This window comes from Crassostrea angulata, chromosome 5 (assembly GCF_025612915.1).
Source record: "Crassostrea angulata isolate pt1a10 chromosome 5, ASM2561291v2, whole genome shotgun sequence".
Taxonomy (NCBI): Eukaryota; Metazoa; Mollusca; class Bivalvia; order Ostreida; family Ostreidae; genus Magallana; species Magallana angulata.
This window is the reverse complement of record NC_069115.1, coordinates 15,386,182-15,407,795: the sequence shown is the minus strand read 5'-3', so window position 1 is coordinate 15,407,795 and position 21,614 is coordinate 15,386,182. Positions and strand designations below refer to the sequence as shown.

Below are 21,614 nucleotides of genomic sequence, written 5' to 3'. Positions count from 1 at the left end.
ATTTCAATGTATCTATATACTTGAATAAAATACTTCCTCAATTAAATTAACTGTTGTTCAGGTGATGTGTGATTTAGTTGATTGTGGCCCATGGGTCTTTAGTTTTCTGTAAACATTAATTAAATAATGTAATTATTCGGTACACACATTGTAAGAGATCTATTTTACGATGTTGAATTGGAATGTTTATTGCATGAATATTTGTAAAATGAAGAGAACTAAACCAATGTATTAATATTTGACTAAAGAATACATTACAACAAAAGACTTAATGCTCTTCGTGCAAGAAAGTGGTTAGAAAATCAAAAGGAAAACGTCATACATGTACTGTTGCACAAAGTTAGAAACAAAATCTACTCGTAAATGCACTTAATCAAGGAAGGCATCAAAGGTAAGAATTCTCTTAAGCTTTGTATATTTATGTAATTCGCCAGTATACTATGTACAGAGTTGATCAAACAAGTGCAATTATAATTACAAATTCTAATAAGATTTTTGGGCTCCAGCTACAAAGTGAAATACAAAGTGAAATACAAATATTTATCCAATTCACATTATCATGCAATATACACATCTGTATTTATTCTATTTTGCAAGTAATAGTGGCTGTCTATTTTTTTTATCCATCAATACCTAACTGACACCTAACAACGTTGTCATCAATTATTTTTTTACAGAAGCATTAAGTTTTACAGAACGTTATAACTGTAAATACATTCATCAAATCTACTTTTTGTATTTATCAACGCATGCTAAGGGTCAAGTTTAATTGCTTCAACAGTATAAAAAAGGAATTAAATTTTAACTTTTAGAATTACAATTTTACTAATCAAATGATATGCATGTAATAATGAGAGCTTGGAAAATTAGTCTTAAGATTTGTATTATCTATTTCTCTAGAAATTATAAATTCCTTTATTGAATATTGTTTTATGTTTTGCTGAATAGATTGGGTTTTTCAACCACAAGTTAACGTAAAAACTTTTAGGTACTAATATCGAAATGTCATTAATTTTCCTTAATTCACAAGTTTGAATTATATACTTAAACATTATTTCAGTTGAATCATAATTCATGAATCAATTTCTACACTATATATCTCCTAGTACCCACAAATTTGACATTGTTAGATATCCTTATTTTAGAAAAGTTGGGTTTTAATTTTTTTTTGTATCTAAACTGCCATGCTTAGAATTAAAAGTTAGGAACTATTTTAGGTGAAGGTGGGGCTTAATTTCTCGAGTTAAGAAAGTACCAATGTGCTTGGAGTGTACTCAAGGCTCATTCTATCAAAACTCTATCGCAATATATAGTGTTAAGCATTTCTTTTTCTTTTTTGTAACTTAAAACAAATATTCAAAAATTAAAACCAGGGAATCTGTCAAAATGTGAAATGTACATGAATAAGCAGCCATGTTACGATCGATAACGTCTTTCTTCTCCTTTGATTCCAGTTCCTATTGTACTTTAATTATTTAGTTAATTATTTTTTTAATTATATAATTAGTTAATTTTTAGTAATAACTGATGGCAAATAAAGATTCAGTAACTTATCTTTCCTTGTACCGAGCATTTCTTCTTTGATTCATATCTATATAGAAGGTGACAATGTTTATATCTACAGGATCCACTTTTACTCCGTTTATCGATTGATTTAAACCCCTACTTCTATAATAAGGCAAATGACCTTGGAAATGAAATGAAAAAAGATCAGGGCCATTTTCTACAGAGACAAATACCTCCAGCAGTCACAGGGTTTTTTTTTTAATTCCAGGAATTTTCAATTTATTTTCTATATAAGATAAAAATTGAAATAAAACTTTTAAATTTTATATCAATAGTTTTCATTTCAATGATACACAGCTTTTAGTGATTTGATGTGTTCAAAACTGTACTTAGGCGAAACCAACCGCTGTTTTGACTAAAGAGTTTGTGAGGTCTTAAACCACGTAGTCGTACGGTTGTCACTAAAATAAAGATAAGCCACACATACCTGAGCAAAAGTCATCAATAAGTCATTTATCTATGGAGGAAAAGCCATTGAAATGTATATTAAGTCTCTAATAAGTATTTTAAATGTGCATGATAAACCACTGGAATATGGGAACTAAATCAATACATGTACAAACTGAAAGGACCCTTAAACAGTGATGAAGAATCCAAGAAACTTCTGAAATTAGAATGTATTGTCACTGGTCAATAAAAAAAAAAATAATGTTTTTTTCTCACTTTCTTGTAAAATAGAGATATAAAACTTTGTTAGATATTTATTATACTTTTTTGGCAATGTCAATCAATCTTAACTCTGATCAAAACAATTAATGAGTTTTAACATGACAATCAATTTTATGTGGAAACAACATATAAATAAAATATATTCTATGAAATGAGTCAATTTATTTCTATCAATTAAATTCCGGTATAATGTCGATATATTCTACTAGATATGACCCCATTGTAAAAAAAAAATACAAACTGTTGCGCAATATATAAAAGTTATCGAGTTTTTTAAAGGAAACTTTTGCAATGATGTTATGGTCAAACTTCCCTTCAGTCTTTATTTTCTTTGGATAAAGAATTCTAAGTTTGCTTAAGATCAATAGCAATGTTAACATCAATAAGATATTTAAGTATTTAATGACTTTTAAAATAAAATGTTTATTTCATTATGTTTTTATTCTGATTATTATTGTTATAATCATTATTAGTTATGTTGTTTTTTTATTACATGATTTTTCATGTTATTTATGATCAGTACGTCACTTGCTCAACTAATTGGAGACGGAGGTTGTGTGGCGTTTAATATTCCCCAAACTTCTGTCAAGATGTCCTACTTTCGGAAAAAAAGATATAAATGGCATTTAATGCATATTGTGTTACTTTTACAAATATATTATCATTCGGTATGTTTTAGAGATGTCTAATTGGAGGTCATTTGATAAATATTGGTGAAAAAACAGTGATGGAAAAAACATTAAAAAGTGCATAAATGATGATTAGCTCTACGTTGAGGCTTTTCATGTTAAAAACTTCATTGGGAAACAAAGAGAAAATGTATAACATAAACAAATGCAGAGAGGTCCTCTATTTATTAATACAATCCATCAACATGCTTATACAGTTTACAGCGTCGATTAGACAATTGTGACAATTATATATTTAAATAAGGGCAAAGATTCGAGGGCTCAAATTACAAAGTTAAATATTTAATCAAGTAACAGTTTTTAGAAATTGCATTGCTGAGAAACATCAATCTCATTAATTTCACAGTTGACAATAAGGAGCTACAACTTCGATCTCCACAAGTTATCGATCTGCCGACATTTCAAAACGGTTCCAAGTTTTTTTCTCCTTTCTTGATCTCTCAAACTCTGATCTATTGAGGTAAAACCTAGTCCTATGAGATTTGAGCTACGAGATCCACGTGTACTTTTTAAACACAGTAGGGTCTGTAATAATTTCCCCATACAACAACAACAACAATACTGAAAAACAGTTCTTATTGAGTCAAAAATGTTCCATACTAAATAAAATACCATCGATAATTTATAAAAAGAAGACAGCGTTTATATTTTTTCTTTGTTGTCGTTTGTTTATTTGCGAATTATCAGGTTCTTTATTGATCACTCTGTGTATTATTTATGCATTTTCTGTCTTTTCAGCTGGGCTTATTTACTTAAGTTCATTCCTGTTAAGTTAGGCATTTAAATTTATCTAGGTTCGTCCGGCGCGCTGACCAGCCCCTTTGATCTATAATTAGCCCAACTATATTTGACAATGCTAACCTTTCTGACATCAGAATGATTGTCTTTGGAATCTTAACGAGGCAATGTATCTAGTAATTAACTTAAGGATTTCTTGCAGTGCATGAATTTTAAATCAGAATAGGTTATAACGCTCAAACCGTGAATTTAGATTTAAATGTAACTTTTATGTTTCTTTTATTAAGTGTTAAATTAACAGGTCCATTAAATATTAATGAAAAGTCGCTGAAATTAAGTTTTGAATTCACAAATTTGTATAAGATAAACAATTAATGTTTGTTTTCTTGCTCACTAAAATTAAGTGGTTTTTTTATCAGTTGTATACTTTTTGGCAATATTGAATATAGTAAAAATTGATCCATATTTTAATTCATTTTTAATAAAATGATTTACACTGAGATGATACTGAAATAAAATGAAATATCAATTGAAAATCCACATCAATGATGATTAGCTCAAGGGGGAGGGGGCTTTTTTACATAACATACTCCATTACGAATCAAAAGGAAAATGAAGACCATTAACAAATGCAAAGAGTATTCTCTTTGAGTCTGTGTATTTGTATTATTTGCAAATATACATATACTGTGTACAGATCAAACAATTGCAACAATAATATATTAATTGAAAGTAAAGATGCGTAAGCTCAAATTACAAAGTTGAATATTTATTCAAGTTACAATTACATAATCACAAAATATTGGCTATGCATGGTAATCAATAAAAAAAAAGGCAAGAAACATGGCTGTCGCTTGTTTAATTAATCAATACCTTTTTGACACCTGTACACCATTAATCTTAATGTATGAATCATCTAGATTAACAACGTACATAATTGAAAAAAGCTAACATTACAAACTCTTCAGATATTTTTCAGTTGTATAGGTTTGATCCCAACAAGTTTTTTGATCTTCCGAATTTTAAAACCGGCTCTGATTTTTTCTAAATATACAAAACAAAGTAATTTTTAAAATCCCAACATCTTATTTCTTGTCAAATTAATAAGTGTTTACTGTAGAATTAAGTGACAATTTCCCCAATAGCATAATAAAAAACACAAAACCAACCTTTTTAATTATTATCGTTTATTTGGCAATCAAAAGGTTCATTATTGATCACTACGTATCATGAGTGCATTTTTTGCCTTTTTAACTGCGCTTATTTACCTAAGTCCATTTCAGGCTAGTTAATTATTTAAATCTAATTAGTTTTCGCCTTTCAAACTTACTAACCTTTATGTCACAAAATAGGCCTAACGATCATTGACAATTATCATAAGTTGGGCCATAAAAAATTATTGTTTTGGGGTCAACACTTTCGGTAATCCAGGTTATTTTTACTTTTGCGTGAATTTTTGAATACTTATTTAATGGTAACCGAAGAGTTCTTGAAATCAATAGAAAACCCCTGTCATTCATCAATTTTGAATTACTTTTTAGTCACTGAAAACCGTTTTTAAAAATATGTGATAGGTCTTTACTCTTCCTGTATGTGATGCAAGCAGGAATATAAGTGACTTAAGGCTTTGAATGTCACCAGTGTATCTATTGGATTGGTTCACTTACTTTCTTTCCTTTAATGTTATGATGGTTTACTCGGAGATGATTTTAATCAATTCTTCAATGCAGTTACTCTGGCAAACCGGAAGTAAAACAGTGTTTTGACCTAAGCACAAATCAACACCGCTGACAAGACTCAGTACTAAAAATATTATATAAATTCGATGCAATGTACTCGATGCTATGTACTTCAAGGCATTGTTTTTCAAGAAACCTTTTGAATGGTGCGAACAATATAGATATTTTTATGGTCGTATGTATTCCTATGCCAGAGTTCAATATTGCTTGGATGAAATTATTTAGACGTATTTTGATTACTGAAACAAATGCATATCGTAAATTTTGATGGCGTAAATTCTATCTTTAAAAATGTTACAGCTTGATTCATCTGGAGTGTTTTGTTTTCCCGTCCATACATGTAGCTCTCAATTCTTCTCCTTGAGATAGTCTCAAGATTCACATTAAAAAAAAAGTGCAATATTATTCTTATACAGAAAAGGAACTACTTACCAAGCAGTATAACATATCGTTGATTTTAGCATTAAAAAATAATCAATTTAATCAACTCCCGTAAAAACTTCAGTACTTTGAGTTTTATCTTAGCTTGCCATCTGGAACGTATATTCTTATCGTACATCGTGCGTAATTCCATTACATTGAGAATACTATCCTTATGTATTCAATTTGAGTTTGTCGTTTATTTACATTTATTTGTCATTTGTTAATATAGCTATGTAAATTGATAGGAAAAACATTTTACGACTATAAGTACATGTATTTACTTTTATAATATTTATATCTATTGGTAAGTGAATAGTTGCACATTTACATGTCTATAAGAATGAAAACTCTTTATGGCCAAACTGAACTCGGGGTCTTCATTCTAACAACAACATTACATTATTATAGCATTGAATCATGATTTTTTTAAGTATACACTCTCATAACTGCAGCGGTGTGTGCATACAAATTGAGTAACGCATGATTTAATGCTTATATTTACATTTTTTAACTTCTTGCCTTGTCTGCAAATGTGATTCATACCTTAAAATTCCTATCTTATCCTAAGGGTAAGTTAATATTAATGGAAGAACCACAGTAACAGCCACAAGCGTGAACTTTGATTTTTGCTTGTGACGTTGCAGTTTACAGCGTTCAACGTTTGTGACGTCATAATAAAACTCGTCAATTTGACCTTTGACTACTTGTTACATTTAGAGGCATTTGGAGATCACAGAATTTAATGGAAAAACACAGTAGAATGTAAATATTTGGAATTAGTTGTAATGACAGGTACAGAAGAAGAATGATTACTTGTGCGGTGGTTTGAAATGTTCAGTAGAAACCTGAGCGCAATAGGCTGGGGTCAATGCAAATCGTTCTGTCATGTGTATACAAAGTGACCTTATACTTTACCTGTTGTGTAGTCGAACATGCGGGAAACATGTGCTATAGAAAATAATGCCGCCACAGGATCTAATTATTTCAAAACAAAGATATTTGGATTAAAATTTTAAAAAAACGAGAAAACCGCCGTGTATGCAAAGTTAGTTATAAGTCACAATTACAATATACACGTAAAAAGTCTGAATTTTTGTGAGTGTTTAACAAACTTCCTTCATTTTTAACTCTGAGATTTTCAAAAGGTTCTATAAAGCAGAAAATTTGACGCTATAAAACCTTTAAACATCATATCCTCTTGATGAGAGCTATATTTAGGTGCTATTTAAGGCAAGTCAACAAGAAGCACTACGTAATGTTTTCATACTTCAATAGATCCCGATTGGTACGTTTCGATTTTATTTGATCCCATGTTTTCTGTAAGGTTTTTTAACTTAAGTCTACTGAAAGCATCCCATTTCTAACACTTCCTCATTATACATTTGAATTGGATGTTGAACTGTTTCAATTACTTATCCAAATTTCCTGAATGTAAAAGAAGCTCTTTTTAGATTTTTGATACAAATCTTTTATATAAAGATACAATCAATATTCCTTTACAAAAGATTTTTTTAAAAAGGTCGGTTAATAATTGAACAAAACTAACACGTTGTTGTGCATTAATTTAACAAACAAGATATTACATCATAGTGCGTGTTTAGTAAACATTATTTTTAAGAAACTTATGTTGTAATTCTAATGTTCACTAAATTGGAAAGATAATTTGAATATATAGCCTTGGCTTTAAATATCACAAATACATTTGTTTGTGTTTTAATGTATGATTTCATCCCGATACGATGCGTTTCGAAAAGCTCTAAATGCATTTTTTGTACCCCATCTATTAAAACAGGTAAACGTGGTGAAAATTCCTACTTTAGCAAATCAGTGAACTTAATGCTATTTGATATATGGACCGCTCTCTGGAAAAAGGGGTCTTCATGAAATTTTTATCAAAAATTGGTTTTTAATTGGAAAATTAAGGAATGGGTCTACAGAATAATATTTCCAAATTTGAAACTTGTACTCCATCTAGTTTTCTTGTTACAAGCTTTTGAAAACCGTTGTTTTTATATCCTTCATAACTGGGACGTCATTACGTCACTTAAATTACCTTGACGTCGCGCACTTTTTTTTTCATTCAGATATGTGCTAAGTTAATTTTTTTTTAAGTTGTATAATTTAGATAACTAGATAATATCTTTTTAAAAGCTTTAGTTAATTATCCGGTAGTTAATCATATTTGACCATTTTTTTTTCTCCAAGAAGGAATAAAAAAATATACACAAACAATCATAGCATAAAATAGGAAATTGATTTTAATTATCCTTCACTTTAAATCATTTTTCAAATTCATATTTGTTAACTTATATATTCAAATCATATTCAATGGTGTAATGAATATATGAATTCTATTATGAAAATTAGATTTATACAATAAAAAGTCCACCATCTCCTGAAAAAAATGCTTACATCAAAATGTGTCAAAGTAAAGTTTCAGTTCAGTAAGTTTACTACTGGACTGGAGAGGGGCACGTCTCCTCCTGGAAAGCAGGTCTCACAAATGGTCTCACATGCGAGTAGAGATAACGCACCCTAGATTCAGACAGTCCACCAGCGGCAAGTACATCCGGTCTTCTTATTTCTCTGAACTGAAATCCCTGATCTTTTAAAATCTCAATCTTCTCCTCGGTACTGTCACAAGTCTTCTTCGCTGTTACAATGCCTGGCTCGTTAGAATCGACCGAAAAGTGTTGGTACTGGCGGATGCCCTTCATTGGTTTGAAAAACTGCCCCAGATACTCTTTCCAGGATCTCCGTTGCCCCGCTGGATATCGCACAGCAGTGTTAGTAGTAGGTGATCTGTTAACAACATTTTCAAGTTGGACAATGCTATCACAATCACACCGCCTATACAACTTCTTGAGAAGAGCAAATCCTCCATCAAAGAGGCACCGTGCGTGTCCGGGGATCTGCATCTTGAACTCTATTCTGTTGTGTTGCTTTGTCATTACTCGCCACATGAAATATCCAATGACATACTGGTTCTTATTCTGGCCACAGCAGTTATCAGCGTGTATTGTGCATGACGTTTCGCCCGAATTGTGGTTTTGTAAGGCCCAGTCCAACATAGAGATCACAGAATCTGGACCATGCACTTTGGTTCCATCTGGTCCGATAGTTTCATTTTCGTTTATAAGAAAGTTCAGTTGTTTTGGTTCTCCATCGGAGCGGACACAAAATATATGGACTTTTCGAAGTGTCTGAAAGTACAGGGGGCCCATTTGCCGCGAATTACATTCTGACTGAAGTCAAACGTGTAATGGACGAATCTGTCTTGTGAATGGTATGTGTCTCGGGACCTTTTCACACAATCGTTGTACACTTCCTTTCAGCCTGTGCATGCGTGATGTGTTCCTGCATCTTTCTTGCTGCCTCCAACTTTTCCTCCTCTGAAACTGCACTTTTTCGAAGTTTTTCACAAGTGGCACATATATACATCGTCCCTTGGTTTGGCTATTCTGATATGCGGAAGACACTGGTTCCAGATGTTGCAAAATGTGGAATACCGCACATGTCGGTCGTTCGGACAGCTTTCAACATATTTATCGTGGACGTCCTTCTTCGTTGTATCGGATGGAATGTATATGGGAGGAGTGTCATCTCTTCCTCTTGGTGCAGCTGGTTGTTGTAACCCAAAGTCATCTGCATAACTAGAGATGAACTGTACAACTAACTTAATGTCATCATATTGTAGCGAATGACTAGGTTTCTTTCCTAGGTGCCCATGCTTGCGTGGTGTTACTCCATGTGTATTCTTATGGGTGATGATATTATGAAGAAAATGCTTTCCTATATCATAGAAAAGCAGGAACGTATTTCTGCAAACCTTTTCCCCGGAAAACATGAAAGTCTGCCTTGAACGTATTCTTTTCTTTCCCCGTTTTGTCTTTTCTTTGCAGCTGTCCACAAGCGATCCCATGATGTACATGTCTTTTTCTTCCTTTGACAATTTTCTCATGTTTAGGATGTGCGAGTACAAAGTATCAACGCTGAAGATAGAAACGCACTTGTGTTTACAGCCGCAGCCACGAATCTTTACCTCTCTGATTTTGAACAGATCAGGATCATCATGGGGTAGAGTACATTCTCAATGGACGCTGAGCTTCTCTGGTATTCATTTTCGTCATCGTCCCCATCTCAATCATCTGAATTTGGATCCGACAAGACAGCATCATCAAGAAACTGCATAACCCGTCGATCTAGATCAATAGTCTCATCAGACGGTCCATCGTCGTCCGCGTCATCTGATGAATCTTCATGATCAGTGACCAGGGAAGCTGCAGGAGTGTTGTTTTGAGTCCATCCAAAGTGCTGAGAAAAGAAATTCTCTAGCTCCTGAAAATAAGATAAAAATTAAATATTTTACACCAATAAGAAAACAATAATTCCACTGTAACATTTAATGAAAAACGCAAACCCTAGAATGTTGGGTTTTTTTTGGTGTATGTCAATACTCAATAATTGTGGGTTGTCGTGATAAAATTGACTAACTAAACAATTATAATTAATACTCAGAGAGAAGAAAACTGCGAACATTAAGTACATATAATAAACTGGTTTGTGTCCTTATTACATTAAGAATATATACATATTAAATCCGTTATTTATGATTTCTTTTCCCAAAGCTTGTTAAATTATTGTTGTTTTTTTTTATTTTGACATAAAAATTAATGTGCAAAAAGATTCACAATTTATTTTCCTGACTAAAAAAAATCTTATTGTTTAACCAGATTTATTAAAGGAAAAAATAAATTCAAAATGCTACTGAAGAAAAAAAATGCGATGTCACGGTGATTTTAACACCCGATAGCAAAATGTAAAATTTACCAGTAAAACGCCCTAACCTACTGCGCCACGGACACTACCATTTCTGAAGGGAACTAATAGTGTCATATTAAGAAGTTTGTCTTCTTACTTTAAAACACATGTTTTATCTACTCAGTTTACCTTAAAATACTCTAAAAGTAATATTCTTAAGGATACTAATGCTTGTACACTATCCAAATACACAATGTATAATTGCATCGATGAACAAAACTTTGCAATTTTCATGCAGAAAGTTCGTTTAGTTCAAAAATTATCAAAATACCGGCTTCGGCTGATTTTATGAATTTTGTATTACTGATACACAATACTTTACTTATATAGCATATATGAGCGAAGGAACAGCTAAAAGAACATTATGTCAACATAACAGAGACGGCAATCTTAAAAATGGCTCTCCGTTAGTCAATGACCTTTATCATAATAATCAACGCCTATCGTCAATAAAACATACATCTTGTTTGGTAAAAAATATTTGCTTACCTCAATTTCGAAATCCATCCATGCACAAAATGTTCAACAACGACACTGCACTCTTTAAAACCGTACTAAATATTGATTATACTGACATGTGCTGAGAACATGAAACAGCAAAATGACGTCAACTTTTCAAGTGCGATTTTCTACGTCATAATAACGATGTCAATAAGCCCGGTTTTGTCAGAGAGCGGTCCATATATTTACGGGGATTACAAGGGAAGTTCAATAGATTATGTCAATAATCATATTACATATAATGCAGGGTTCAATTGACCTTTGAATTTTTTTTCATGCATGATTTGGTTCATATTCTATTTATAGCTGTTTATCTGACAACGTTTCATCATCGAAAACTCTTTTGAAAAGCTGATAAATAACATACTCAAAACTGTATGAAAATATGACTTATCATCATCACAATCCAAAAAGGCTAAAAATAGAGTAGACTCCAACTTCTCAATCTTTTAAACGTACATTACAGAACAATTATGTTTCCTGCGAAAAAAGTGTGTGGGGGGAGGCTGAACACTCTATTCTGCTATGTCCCTAATGGTTATGTCTAACTTAGCCCCCCCCCCCCTGTTCCGACGCCCATGTCACGATAACCAACTGCTTGCAATATTGTTGTACTATTTTTGGTTACATCATCTTAATCGCAGCGGTTTTCTAGTTCATCACAAAAGAGAAAGTATGGAGCATTGTTATTGTCAAAATTTGCAACAAATGTAAATAAAAGAAATATTTGAAAAAAACAATATCAGATACAATATCGATGTACTTGTAAATATGTCAAAAATACAAATGTTTAGAATTATATAATTGTGAAGTTTGCAGATATTCTGTAATTGTTTTAATACATGTAATATTACTCTATGACTAACTATCTTTGCCCGAGATAGTTGGATTTTGTTAATGGGCTGATTTGTACTGTGAAATAAATAAATTTAAAAAAAAGCCCTTCGGGTTTTATGGAATTGGATCATGTGACCAACCCGTATTTATATCCCGATATACATAAAGAATGATACCTTATTTCTTAAATGAACTTTAGTATACAGGTTTATCATAATAATTGCTAGTTCAAGGTTGATTTTGGGTATGATCTAGCAATTTTCGACAGAGTTATGCTCCCTTGACTAAAAAAAAAATTCCAATTATTTTAAGTTGCCATTCATACATATTGAAATGTACTTAAGTATACAGGTTTATCATAATACTATCTAGTACAAGTTTGATTTTGAGTATGGTCAAGCAATGTTCGACATAATTATGCCCCTTTGACGTAGAAAGTTTTAAATTATTTGCAGTTTCCGTTCATTTACTTTGCAGAGGATGAACATATTGAAATGAAATTTAATATACAGGTTTATCATAATAATATCTAAGTCTAGTTTGATTTTGGGTACCATCGGGCAAATTTCGACAGAGTTTTTTTTCCTTTAATTTTGTATTACTGATACACAATACTTTACTTATATAGCATATATGAGCGAAGGAACAGCTAAAAGAACATTATGTCAACATAACAGAGACGGCAATCTTAAAAATGGCTCTCCGTTAGTCAATGACCTTTATCATAATAATCAACGCCTATCGTCAATAAAACATACATCTTGTTTGGTAAAAAATATTTGCTTACCTCAATTTCGAAATCCATCCATGCACAAAATGTTCAACAACGACACTGCACTCTTTAAAACCGTACTAAATATTGATTATACTGACATGTGCTGAGAACATGAAACAGCAAAATGACGTCAACTTTTCAAGTGCGATTTTCTACGTCATAATAACGATGTCAATAAGCCCGGTTTTGTCAGAGAGCGGTCCATATATTTACGGGGATTACAAGGGAAGTTCAATAGATTATGTCAATAATCATATTACATATAATGCAGGGTTCAATTGACCTTTGAATTTTTTTTCATGCATGATTTGGTTCATATTCTATTTATAGCTGTTTATCTGACAACGTTTCATCATCGAAAACTCTTTTGAAAAGCTGATAAATAACATACTCAAAACTGTATGAAAATATGACTTATCATCATCACAATCCAAAAAGGCTAAAAATAGAGTAGACTCCAACTTCTCAATCTTTTAAACGTACATTACAGAACAATTATGTTTCCTGCGAAAAAAGTGTGTGGGGGGAGGCTGAACACTCTATTCTGCTATGTCCCTAATGGTTATGTCTAACTTAGCCCCCCCCCCCCCTGTTCCGACGCCCATGTCACGATAACCAACTGCTTGCAATATTGTTGTACTATTTTTGGTTACATCATCTTAATCGCAGCGGTTTTCTAGTTCATCACAAAAGAGAAAGTATGGAGCATTGTTATTGTCAAAATTTGCAACAAATGTAAATAAAAGAAATATTTGAAAAAAACAATATCAGATACAATATCGATGTACTTGTAAATATGTCAAAAATACAAATGTTTAGAATTATATAATTGTGAAGTTTGCAGATATTCTGTAATTGTTTTAATACATGTAATATTACTCTATGACTAACTATCTTTGCCCGAGATAGTTGGATTTTGTTAATGGGCTGATTTGTACTGTGAAATAAATAAATTTAAAAAAAAGCCCTTCGGGTTTTATGGAATTGGATCATGTGACCAACCCGTATTTATATCCCGATATACATAAAGAATGATACCTTATTTCTTAAATGAACTTTAGTATACAGGTTTATCATAATAATTGCTAGTTCAAGGTTGATTTTGGGTATGATCTAGCAATTTTCGACAGAGTTATGCTCCCTTGACTAAAAAAAAAATTCCAATTATTTTAAGTTGCCATTCATACATATTGAAATGTACTTAAGTATACAGGTTTATCATAATACTATCTAGTACAAGTTTGATTTTGAGTATGGTCAAGCAATGTTCGACATAATTATGCCCCTTTGACGTAGAAAGTTTTAAATTATTTGCAGTTTCCGTTCATTTACTTTGCAGAGGATGAACATATTGAAATGAAATTTAATATACAGGTTTATCATAATAATATCTAAGTCTAGTTTGATTTTGGGTACCATCGGGCAAATTTCGACAGAGTTTTTTTTCCTTGGATGTTGAACAATTCCAATTATTTGTAGTTTCCGTTCTTTGCAGATGTTACCAAGGAGGGGGGCATAAGTGTTTTACAAACATCTTTTGTTTTAGTTTCAGTTTATCTAATTACATTCTTTGTTGTATCATGTGTACGTTTCCACATGTATGTCTACAATTATGTGTGAATTTTAAACTACGGCACTAGAATTTTAACGACTCTCAATCAGCATTTGTGGCTTACTAAGTTAATATAACTATTGTAGATTATAGTTGAAAAGCTACCGTAGTCGCCTTCCCAATGTTACATAACAATATTAGATTGTCAAAACATTGTTAAAAAGAATTATAGAATGTATGTAAAAAGGTTGCAACGTAAACTTAGAATCAAACTAATATATTTTCATGTATGCCTGTAAAAGATTTTCATCTTTCAATGCATTGATTACACTATGAAAATAATGGCAAATAAATGCGAAAAAATATACTTGTTGGGCATTATCTTCTATCTTGTGCCTTACTAAGTTTACACATGTATCATGTTCTGAAATATTGATAAATGATTGAGACAACACAGGTAAATAAATACGTTGCTATTATTTTTGAATCTGTAGTTATCGAATTGGGTCGCGTCTATTGATACCATTTTTGTAGATAAGACGTCTTTGATAATATTGATCAGGAAGTTAAATAGAACAAATGATATCGTACATGTTTGTGAGCTGGAAAAGATCGGACAAATGAATTTTCAAACATTCTTGATAGTAACTGAAGTAATGGTTTTGCAGTTGCAATGTAAGTAACATTTTGATAGACTATTGAAATACTCCGTCAATATAGCCCCGTTTAACACAGCATTGTAATGTTGCAGATTGTAAACCTTCCGCAACAGGGTTAGCTTGGAAGACAGCTAATGAACAATGTAGATTACAGAACGACTCCATCGTTAATATAAAAGATGTTCGGAATAAGCTGTCATTTTTAACGGGATTAAAACCAATCTGGTCACCAGTAAAAGGACAATTTACTCCTTGGATTGCATACAGAGGCTGCTTCGGTGAATCTTCTAGTATCTGTGTATCATTGACAGGTGCAAAGTTTACGAATAAAAAATGTCATACAATCTTAAACAACACAGTTGGAAATTGCTATTTTGAATGCAGATCCAAAAGTAAATCGGATGGGGGTTGTGAAACCACATCAAACTTTTACTTCGGTCTTCAGGAATCTATATGTTTATGCCTGTGTGATAACAGCAGCATACAACATATCTCTGAAAGTAAAAAATGCAACATTCTGTGCAAGACATCTATAAATAATGGTGAATGTGGTGGAAAAGGATTCTTCAGCGTGTACGAATCGAAAAATGTTGTGATACCTGATACAGGTTTTGGAGGATTTTGTCTGAGTTGTCGGTCACAAAATGGTTCTGGTAAGGCTTTATTGTACAGCATAGACTGTAATGAAAATGCTGCTGGTCTTTGCGTTGAGAGTAATGAGGGGAGTTCTTCATTACCGCCAACCATGTCAACATTCGATTCATACTGGAGATACTGTAGGAATCACAGCAAGTACATTGTTGGAGACACCAGTCAGACTTTTTGTCAAAGAGACGCAAGTATCTGGACTGGATTGCGAAAATACAAAATTGATAATTTTAATACTGATACTGACAGCTGCTACATCTTCGAAATACAAAATGGGACAGTTAATTATAAAGGAAGAAGTTGTACGGAACACCATTTCTTTCTTTGTAAAAAGGAATTCAATCAGATGTACATTTCAAGTACAAAATATGTCAAGAGTACAACATACACATCCCAACCGCCATTTACTAGTGAAACAGCGTTATCTAATAAAAGTTGGCCAACCAGGGGCAATGCAACAAGTAAATTCATTGCCAGTACAAATTCACCATCTTCAAAATCGAAAGCAAGTACCAGTAATAAAGGATTATTCACATGGACAGCCAACACTTCTCCCTCCAAAAAGTCCTTTACATTTTCTGTAACATCATTAAAAACATCTTTTAGTAATACTACAAGTCGCATCATCACAACATCTCTGGCAGCGTCTTCCAAAGAAGAAAATAAGGCAACAATAGCCGGATCTAGTATTGCAGGAGTAGTTGTTCTGATATCAGTCGTTTTTATCGCTATTTGTTTGTTTAAGAGGCGTAATTTACTTTGTATACAATCAAAACAACAACAAGCAAAAAGTAGCAAAGTGTTTAACAACACTACATACGACGACCTTGTTGTAACAAATCAAAAGCCCGACGTCAACTATGCAAACACCACTTTGGAATACGCTAACCAAGGAAGTATTTGTAAGATAGATGATAATGATATATATGTGGAAAAAGAAGACGAATATGATCATCTTCACACAAGTCGACAAAAACATGTCGCAAAACAGGTAGATGACGACAGATATGGAAGTGCTTCTTATTTTGATGAGGACTCTTACTCGACTCTCAGACAAAACAAAAATATCGAGCCTTGTTTTGATAATGAATACAGTGGGAACATTACGCCTTATTCGGGAAACCAATTGCGTACCATGAAAAGTCCAGATTATGATTTCTGTTATCAATCTAATCAAAGGAAAGATTGGTAATATGAAGGTCATGATACAAATTAACTATTGTCCTATATCATGTTTACTCTAATCAATATTAATGTAAAAAGAGTTTCAAGATTTTCCTGAGGAGAATGATTGTCAAAACACTTTTACATCATTAAATTAGTCTTTTTATTTGTTAAATATTTATGTTTGTCCAAAGTCTTTACAAAAACATTGAGAATGCGTTAAAATTTTCTTCCCTTTTTGTTTAAATCAAATTATCATTTAGCAAGGTGTTTTCATTTATTCATGATGTTGCATCTGCTAAAAACATTGCTTACTATGCTATTTCATAAAGATTTACTCTTGCAGTTTGTCAGTACATATTTTTTTTGTCAATATATCAATTTATATGCTGTGGTGAGTGGAGAAAAAAAAGTTTGATTCATATGTCTGATTTCTTTATCATATTTGTTCTGAGAGATATTTAATTCATGAGAACCTTGTTGATAAATACTAAATTACTTTGACAAGATGCAAAAGTATTGCTAAGATTGCTGAAAACGTGTTCATCGATTTTTTTAAACTTCTGTTTATTATTCTTACTTTGAAATCAACGTTTCAATTTCTATATCTAAATTCAAGTATATATATGTATATATATTAGAAAAACAAGGGCTAATAAAATGTACTTTATTATTATTTTCTTTTTTCTATACAGAAAAACTAACATTGTTCATGTTTTGTATATGAAAAATAGTGAGTGTTGCTAATGCTATAGTTTTTTATTAAAGTGAATATCTAAATTTTAAAACATTTTAAAATTTAAATCATTTGAAAATTCTTTCATTTGATTAACAGCTAATTAAATAATCACGTTTATATTAAACATAAGGACGGTGCATATGTTTAATCTACACGTACATTAGATTTAATGATATAATCTGAGTTTGGCATTGAATTATTAATTTGTAGTATCTCCAGAAAATATCAACAAAATCAAGAACTAAAGACACATTTCATATTACATCAAAAAAGAAAGAAATCCTTTTTAACTCTATTATTAAAGTCAGCACAAATTGAAAACTACATTTCCTAAATACAACCTTTCATTGTATGATTGTCAAGATAAGATGTTTGCATTCAGTTCAACGAGGAAGTTTCTTAAAGCAATCAAAAAAAGAAATGTGAATGGAAGTAAGAGAAATAGGTAAAAGTGAATCTGTTTATACAGTTATAATTGGTTTAGGCCTAATACTTCTGTTGACTCAATGTAAGTACCGGTTTGTGTTATATTTTGGTTCAAAAGGCACTGGGTAATACACATTTAACCTTTGTGATCTTGTAGGTTGAAAGCCTTTTGCGTCAGGAGAAGATTGAAAGACAGCTAATGAACAGTGCAGATCACAGAAAGACTCACTCGTTCTTATACAATTGGTCCAAATAATTTATTACATCTCAAATGTGTTCCACCAATCTGGCCCTAAGGAAAGGATAATTTACTCCTTAATTTGCGTACAGAGGATGTTTCCATGAAAATATACAATATGTACAAGTACGCTGATCATTAACTGGGACACACTTATTAAGATCGAATTTTCATTATATTATTAATAATTCAGCAGGAAATAGATATTTTTAATGCAAATATAAGAATCTTGAAATATCTTCTTTATATGATTATTTATTTTTTCAATTTATCTTATACATATTGTAACTGATTCACATGCTAAGTCCATGTATAAAATATGCAGTTGGTTTACTTCTCAAAACATATACTTGCCATGCATTCTTCTGTATTTTCCAAACTCTATATCAAATTGGATTACGTTGCACAATACAATCGTCAACGAAGGAATGAGCAGTAATGTGAGATGACTATTGTTATTAACGCACTTTGTTATCGAAAAAAGTTCTTTTTCATCTCTTTGCATGCTGCAATAACATACGACTGCCGAATTTAATCACGATAGAAGATACAAAAATGGGAAAAATAGGAATAAAACTATTACTGACTTTTAGCGGTCACCATACCATTGTAGTATTTCATCATCTTTTTGTATTCGAGGTAATAAAAAATTATAGATTATTTTAATCGTCAAATTAAAAGAAAGTGAGAGAGACTAAAAAAATATAGAATGTATTAAATGTGTTTGTTCCATACGTTGTATTGTTCTTGCAATAATGAATGTTTTTTAATGTACTGGCTGAATCGTAAAAACAAAAAATTATGTGCTTACCCAGGATATTCATAGAGATAACACTACTGAAACTGGAATTCCTTTGCTTTCTTGAGCCTTATTTTCTTAGCCTTTTGACATGATTTGTCACATAGTTCTGAGGAGAGTTTAGTGATAAAATATGCAAAATACGCTATACTGTTGTTTTAGAAAATTTGACTCTTCTTTACTGATTCACTCTTTTTTACGTTTCTTTTTCCATTTTTTTAGTTTACTGCAAAAAATTACAATAATTAGGTATCATGTGCATTTGTTCAGCTTTATGTCAGAAAAATTGCTTGATATAATACCAGTCATCACAAAACAATTTGAGAAACGATAATAATCAATTCACTTCAACTTCAATTCGTTATACAAATAAAGTTTCAAATGCGATTGCTTTTAAATTGTTCTTATCGTAGAATGTTCCTTCTTTCCTAATAACTACAAGTATATGACTTTTGATTCCGAATTGCACTGTATATAAAATGCGATAATGATGCTGACATAACACTGTTCTTTAAAATTGGTATCACTGATAGCTATTTTATCAAACTTTGCAATAGTCTTTCTTTGTCTCTCTATTGTAAAACAATATAACAAGCTTTGTCCGATAAAACATTACCCCATCCTAGATAATTCAGCATACAGCTTAGAAAAACCATTTATACTAATATATATATATATATATATATATATATATATATATATATATATATATATATATATATATATATATATATATATATATATATATATATATATATATGTGTGTGTGTGTGTGTGTGTGTGTGTGTGTGTGTGTGTGTGTGTGTGTGTGTGTGTGTGTGTGTGTGTGTGTGTGTGTGTGTGTGTGTGTGTGTGTGTGTGTGTGTGTGTGTGTGTGTGTGTGTGTGTGTGTGTGTGTGTGTGTGTGTGTGTGTGTGTGTGTGTGTGTGTGTGTGTGTTTAAAGTACCTATTATCTTATATTTTTTAAACAGCTATTTTTAGTGACGATACGAAATTAATAATTTTGTTTAATATTGATTCCGATAGATAAAAAAAATTGGAAAGAGGTTGACACTCTCTATGTTCGTATAAAATATTAATACAGACTTCATATATTTCCATTTATAATCACTTAACAATAGGTTGAAGATATCATTGTTAATCTACTGGATTCAATTGTTAAGGTGAATGATTGTTAGATAAAGCATTGCCAAAAATCATTATCAGTGGTTTTACCTATCTTTTTAACAGCTGATTCATGTATGTTCCGGTATATAAAACGATGAGCAGTTATCCTATGTTGATATCTGTCTTTCTGACAAATGGCATAATGTTCCAGTTTTGAATCAAGATCGACAGCGAAATTGTAAATATATGCTTAAATATAATGAAAATTAAGAGACTGGATGTTCGTTACCATTTTAAGGCTATATTCACCTCCTGAATCGAAGAGTTCTCTTACAGTATTCAAAAATAGATGAATGTTCAAAATGTACCTAGATAGCGTTTGGAAGAAAAAACCATGTTTAAAACTTAAGGCTGATTTAATGGATAATATGTTGACCATTCAATTTCCTTAATCGTCGTGCAGGATGATACGTTTGTCTCAAGTCTCTGTGGCCTACACATAGATTCCAGAGAAGTAAATATATAACTCTGTATTACCAACAGATATTGAATTATTCATATATCCATATGATAAAAAAATACATATACAGTCCAAATAATATTGTCATATACCGGCTATATTTATTCATGAAAATTAATAAGAAATATTACGGTTAGAGATTTATAGGAGATTCAATCAATAACATTTTTGGAAGAAATAATAGTTATGCGAATGTCTAAACATTAACAAACATGCAGGTTGAAATTGACAGTCAAAGTTATTCATGTTTCATTGCTTGTAACCTCGCCAAGGTGACTGAGCTTTTTTTTTGTTAGCTTGTTTGTTTAAAGTATAACAGAACCCTTGTATAAAAATAAATAATGTCATTTATTTGTTAAATGAAAAAACGATATACGAAAACAGGGGGTAATTCATACACATGATATTATAGAAATAATATGTGTGGTGCTGAATGCAATCATAACCTCTAATATACACACATATGAAAAGAAATATCTACACACATCACAAATAGGGGACCAAATGACTAAAACAATTATGCAATACATGTACAAAAATACATGAAAGACCTCATACTTTGAAAACATATGTAAAAATAAGCATCAAAAACCTGCCTGCCAACAAAAAGGTGTAGCCACCAAAAAACTAGAATTAGGCCAAGTATTCAAGTATAAACTACTCTCTTTCGAGGAAAAGGGAGTGCACAGTGGGTACAAAAGGGTACAGATAAGCATAGGCCACAAGATGATTACATAAACTAAGTAAGAATCGGGTTAAAGCGAGGTAAACAAATAAATAAACACATAACATGTCACATTAAATTTATTATGTACAATACTCACTTATTATTGAGGCAGATATTCATGACATCTAACACTTCTTCAAACTGTGTCGTTGAATTACATAATATTAAGACCAACATATCCTTAGTTACACAAATTTCTCATATAAAATCCTACCATAGTTGTCTAGATACGGCGCTTTCAATCTGTTTGACCAGGAAGTTGAGTAAAACGAATCA

At 31.6% G+C, this 21,614-nt stretch overlaps 1 protein-coding gene and 2 pseudogenes across 1 annotated transcript; 1 reads left to right on the top strand and 2 right to left on the bottom strand.

The window, feature by feature from the left end:
• Window positions 1-8,277: 8,277 nt before the first annotated feature.
• LOC128185134 (uncharacterized) lies at window positions 8,278-9,574 on the bottom strand (annotated as a pseudogene).
• Window positions 9,575-9,621: 47 nt separating this feature from the next.
• LOC128183614 (uncharacterized) lies at window positions 9,622-11,152 on the bottom strand (annotated as a pseudogene).
• A 3,716-nt stretch (window positions 11,153-14,868) lies between these two features.
• On the top strand, window positions 14,869-17,429 carry LOC128184873 (uncharacterized). Its single transcript, XM_052854507.1, has 2 exons — window positions 14,869-14,985; window positions 15,062-17,429. Exons 1-2 carry the CDS (start codon window positions 14,931-14,933, stop codon window positions 16,807-16,809), a joined length of 1,803 nt encoding a protein of 600 aa, XP_052710467.1. The 5' UTR covers window positions 14,869-14,930; the 3' UTR covers window positions 16,810-17,429.
• The last annotated feature ends 4,185 nt before the right edge of the window (window positions 17,430-21,614 follow it).

What these genes read in the sequence shown, in the direction of transcription:
- LOC128184873 (XM_052854507.1), top strand. Translation starts at nt 14,931, where the DNA reads ATGAATTTTCAAACATTCTTGATAGTAACTGAAGTAATGGTTTTGCAG. An exon ending in AATGGTTTTGCAGTTGCAAT is followed by an intron (nt 14,986 to 15,061) that starts GTAAGTAACATT and finishes GTAATGTTGCAG; the next exon opens with ATTGTAAACCTTCCGCAACA.